The 5,311-nt window shown below is 37.5% G+C and overlaps 1 protein-coding gene across 9 annotated transcripts in view; it reads left to right on the top strand.

Annotated features, from left to right (window-relative positions):
- Positions 1-1,788: 1,788 nt before the first annotated feature.
- Positions 1,789-5,311, top strand: part of LOC108362082 (uncharacterized) — a 16,898-nt gene continuing 13,375 nt past the window's right edge. Inside the window, exons 1-2 of one of the 9 annotated variants that reach the window (XM_017614928.1) lie at positions 1,789-2,012; positions 2,359-2,506. In XM_017614928.1, the coding sequence (XP_017470417.1) occupies positions 2,411-2,506 (96 nt within the window). In that variant the 5' untranslated portion in view covers positions 1,789-2,012; positions 2,359-2,410. Of the gene's footprint in view, positions 2,507-5,311 lie in introns of all 9 variants that reach the window. The other 8 variants (XM_017614922.1, XM_017614924.1, XM_017614925.1 and 5 more) reach the window with 8 other exon arrangements.

The raw sequence follows: 5,311 nt of genomic DNA, 5'->3' as shown, positions 1-5,311 counted from the left end.
AGTGCAGCATTGGCTGGGCAAGTGCGGTAGGTAAAGGATGGGCTAAATCTGTCACCAAGAAGCCTTCACCTTATAAGGTACAAAGTAAGAATTGTTGCATACTTTTTTACTGCCACTGCTGGCTAATAGAGCACTTGCCAATCCTAGGAGAAACAGGAAACCACTTCTATGATGCACGTGGCTAGAAGCACATGACTCTAATAGCACTCAGCCAAGGGACCTCACGACGATACGTGGGTAAATCGCGATACTTAGGAGGGCAACAGCTAACGATGCCGTATGTCAAAAAGCTAATAGGGAACTGACAGGAAGCGCTCACCTTCGCAGGTGATGCAAATGCAAATGCAACGTGGGGAAGCAGCGACATCAATGAAAGGAGTGAGCCACTTTTCGACTTCCGTATTAACCCCACCTTTATCACCAAAAATCGACACGAGCTACTAGTTGTCACTCGGGTCTCGGAGGATGTGGAGGAGGTAATACCGAACTGGACGGTTCTTCAGGAGCACTCCTTTTCCGATCACCGACATATCCAATTGGACATAGGCCAGACTGAACAGAAGGACCACCAAATAAGATTAGACACATTAGAAATACAGACTGGCATTTAGGTGTGTACTTGCATATATAGTCGAGAGCTAGAAAAACTTCTACCCTAAACTTTACTCCGTTCACACCAGAGGAACTGGCCGACCGGTTTACGGCCACATGCTGCAAGGCGTTAAATCGAGTTTGCCCAGTTATCAAGCAGTCCCTTAAATTTAGTCACGGCTTTCAAAAGTGAGCAACACCGGAAAGCGTATAAACAGAACCTAAAGCGGCGGCCGCTGTGGTGTAGTTGTAAGCAGTGCGCGCTTCCATTCCGCAGGGCCTATGTTCAAGCTCTGGTCAAAGCACTACCGCAAAATAAATATAGAAAAAAGGTGTTTTCCTAACAGCGATTGGCCCTCGGAAGGCAATGGCTAACCTCCAAGTGTATTTCTGCCATGAAAAACAGCTTCTCATAAAAATACAACGCCATTCGGAGTCGGCGTAAAACTGTAGGTCTCTCCCCATTTGTGTGACATCATCAAGGCGCACGCCCCAAATCGGAGGGAAAGCTCGGCGAAACGCTAACATATGTGTAAATGCCAATCTATTATTATTATTATTATTATTATTATTATTATTATTATTAAAGGACTATACAAAATCCCGCCGAAGGCAAAAAAAAATTTTGTAGAGACTTCTCCAGCAGCAGGGCTAGGAAAGTACTCTCCGGGTCACCCGCACAGCCCGGGTTGCCGAGCTCAGGTTTTAATTTAAGCCAGAGCTACCCAAATTTTGCCAAAAACGCGATTTTTTTCACATTGACCAAGTTTTTCTCAAAATCTGGAACCGATAGAAACTTTGTACGTGCGGATACGTAATTAGCACTAGACAGTCAATCAAAAATAGGAGGACTTTGCCTCGAGCGGTGAGTCTTGCTTTATACAGCAATGCCTTTTCTGATCCTTATATACGGGAGCAAGGAGAGGGGCAGAATCTATGAATAAGGTTACCAAAGGTTTGACAGGATATTTGCTTTCTTTATTGAGAGTGGAACACCCTTTATTTCTATAGAAGTATGTTAAGTACGTACCTATGTACATACGTACATGTGGGCACCTAGTAAATCTGTCAACCAACCCATATTTTGCAATGCCTAAAACTTTTTTTTTTTTAGAGAGCCTCTCCCATGTATGAGTACAAATAGTCTATGTTGTTGCTCAATAAAAGTTATTGCAGGTTCTAGTAATTATTTTTTTGGCTCATTGGCAGTTGGCACACAGTAATTCACCTGTACCTCTGGCTGTGGGCTGGAAAAAACCGCCACACAAGTAACAGTCCAAAAACGAACGCGCTACGAAAAAGTACAATAAACGCGATTTTTTTTCTTCTTATTTTTAATTAAATTTCAGTCATTGTTGTTGTTGGGTGGCGTATGTTGCGTAGAACAGAATAGTACAGGAAACGGGCGGGTGAAAAAAGCGGTGCGATAAATATTGTCAAGCCATTCAAGTTACTCAATACCTCCATTACAAATATGGAGTAATGAATCGCGCGTAATCGAAACGAACGAATAAAAAAATTGCCAAATTTATATAATTTTTAGTTCCATTAAATATTTTATCTTTTTTTAGTGCCAACGATTAGGGAAAGCACGGTTGTGATTAGTGTGATTATTCGGCGAAATAACGAAGAAATTGAAAGTGAATATTAATCGAAGGGTCGTACTTTTACTTTTCGGTTGACGTTAGTTTGAATTTTAAGTTTAAGTACCGTCCCATCTTCATTCAAATACATACATACGTAAATAAACGTACTTTATACGCATAGGTGAATAAGTGTTCTAAGACAAATTGGTGTTTGCGATAAGTGGCAAGTTATAATGGCAGGTGGCTACGGCGATCGAGACAGGCGAAATCATATAAAAAAATTCCCATCATTGCGTACGGCTGCACTATGGGCTGGAATACTCGGCTTGGTAAGTATTTCAAGCAAAGAAAAGGTGTGAAAGCACTGAAAGCACAAGTCTTCCTTATTTGGAGATTCAGTGAAACTTTTGGAACATTGTTTGTAAGCAATGCACCAAGGCTAAAACGATCGAGTGATGATAAAATAGTTCCAGGACTATCACTATTCGGTATTTTTATCCGTATCAAAATTTAAATTTAAATGAGTGGTGGGCAAAACCGTCAACATTCAAATTTGTAAAGTCTTTCCGGTCTTCTCGTCCGGTGTAGGGTAATCGCAGCTCCAGATGCAAACAAGGTAATATCTTAAGAGATTCTGATGGGTGTCTTGACTGGGTACTGCCTTAAAAGACTCAAGATTTCCTTTTCGCAACCGTTTAAAGCCTATTTCATATTACATTATCAGCACTGTCCCTGCAAAGGTTCAAATTCCCGACCCTCAAAGTGGCTGTGGAGCGTTTTTCCAGTCACTTCTTCTTTATACATACATAGTTAACTTTTTAAATTCCAAGAGGTCGTTGGTCAATATGTTAGACTCAAAACTCGTTCATTTCATATATATAGCTATAATATGACCGCATTTTCGTCAGTAGATCACAAAACATTCACTGTTTAGCCAATTGTACCCAGCCGGTTGACGGTTACATTCATTTTAGTATTGCCATAGCACTGCACCCAGCAGCAAGTGAATTTGAGGTGATCATCAAAAACTATCAATACGCGAATAAACCTATTGTTGTGTCGACACATATATCAGAACAGGTATTCACTCAAATTACAAAAAAAATGTTAAGCCAAAATCATTCATTCGTTTTGTATATGAATAATTCATAAGCCGTTTTGAATGAATTCATGCAGCCCTCTAATATACATATATCGTTACCCTAATATAGACATGCCATGCAGAGTGTCCAGCTTTCGCGATTTAGCGCCTATTTGGCGATTTTTTGCGATTTTTTCTCTTCAAAAAATTGTTTTCCAATTACAAAAATATACAAAACTTGACTTAAGAAGCATATTAAAAGACTGTCAAAAATGTTTAATCACCCTAATCGAAGAACTTTTGAAACGATTACCTAGTCAATTAAATACTTAAAAAAAATGCTTTGATTTTGTCACCAGAAAAGCGTGTGAATCACAAGAGGGCGAGTTTCAGGGACCTGCCAATTCACTATTTGACTTTGAAGGAAAGAAAATCAGCGGAAACGGAATATTTAAATCTTTCAACTTTCCCATGGAATAACATTCCATCCGACTCTGAAGAATTTTGGATAATTGCTTACACGGAGTGAAAAAACAGCAACAGGCAATAAAATGTTTGGAAATATAAGTAAAGAAGCCTTCACATTATAACACAGGCCAACAAAAATGAAAAAAATGTTGGTGCGACAAATGTTAAAGCTATTTTTGATAGACTTTTTTGTGTTGATTACGAATCCGTAAGTACAAAGGATCCAACACGTACAGGTTTTGAGAAACTGGAGGTCAAAGTGTCAAAAAATCGGGCTTTTGCAATATTTGAGAAGCTCTAGCAAAGAGTAAAAAGGAGTAGAACCTTCCACTTAGGCTTAGATTAAAGCAAGAATCCTCGACTACTATCCTTGAAAATACCATTCCTGCACATTGAATTTACGGTCACTTATAGTCATTTATTGAGCAGTAAAATTTGACTTTTGGCGAAGTTTGAGTCCCTGCCGCAATTAAACAAAAGGTGATAGAACCTTCCACTTAAGCTTAAATTAAGGCTTGAACTTTCGACTACAATCCCTAAATTGCAGGGGCAGTAGCCTAGGGTTCTAGCTTTAAGTTAAGCCTAAGTGGAAGGTTCTACCACATTTTTACTCTTTGCTCGAGCTTCTCAAATATTGAAAAAAAACCGATTTTTTGACACTTTGGCCATGATTTTCTCAAAATCTGTACGTGATGGAATGTTTATAATTATGGATTCGTAATCAGCTCAAAAAAGTCTATCAAAAACAGATTTAACATTTGCTCTTAAAAGCAGATTGTGCGATTAATCAATTAATATGAATTATAATAAATTTCATAATTGCGCAGTTATATTGCAAAATGTTTGAAACAAATATTTTTAAAAATTATCCGTATTTAAAAAAAAAATTGTCTATACATCACTATTATATAAGTGATTTGTGTTGTTTATTATTACCCTCTGAAGGTATTATATTCGTTTTTGGTTTTTAAAACTATATTATAACAAGATTTAATTTTAAAATAAAAGATTTGTTATATCATTTCATGAATTTTATTTAAAAAAAAAATTGGCGCAAGAAAGAAACAAAAATTTTAGATAGGGTCTTTCTATGTTAAGGTAAAATATATGTACATATACATACATACACACGTATCCGCGCACGCTTTGGAAGTGCGTACACATGTGTACTTTTGCAAACATTTGTAAATACACACTCGAAAATTCTTAAACACACATGTGCTCGTTTTATAAAAGAACTTTGGTTAGTGATAAAATTGTCGGCAAATTTGTGGCTGAGGAATTTATTTTGTGTGCTTTATCAGGAAACTTGCTTTTTATGATTAATTGATAATTATTTGGAGTGTTTGCTCATGATTTTTAATTTGTTAAGGCGGACCTCCATAGCATCGTATCCGTATGCGTGCGTTTGACATTTACGCTTAGAAATCAAAATTCATACAATTTATTAATTTTCATGCGTTGCTATATGTAGGTGCTGATAAAATTTGTATATTCAAATTTTTCTGTCAAACGCACGCATACGTATACGCCTGCTATGGAGATCCGCCTTTAGTAATTACACTTCTTATCAAAATTGGTAGAT

Source organism: Rhagoletis zephyria, unplaced genomic scaffold, assembly GCF_001687245.7.
Source record: "Rhagoletis zephyria isolate East Lansing unplaced genomic scaffold, Rhagoletis_zephyria_1.1 Rzeph_scaffold_00926, whole genome shotgun sequence".
NCBI lineage: Eukaryota > Metazoa > Arthropoda > Insecta > Diptera > Tephritidae > Rhagoletis > Rhagoletis zephyria.
The sequence above is the reverse complement of the archived record's forward strand: the minus strand, read 5'-3'. Positions and strand labels throughout refer to the sequence as shown.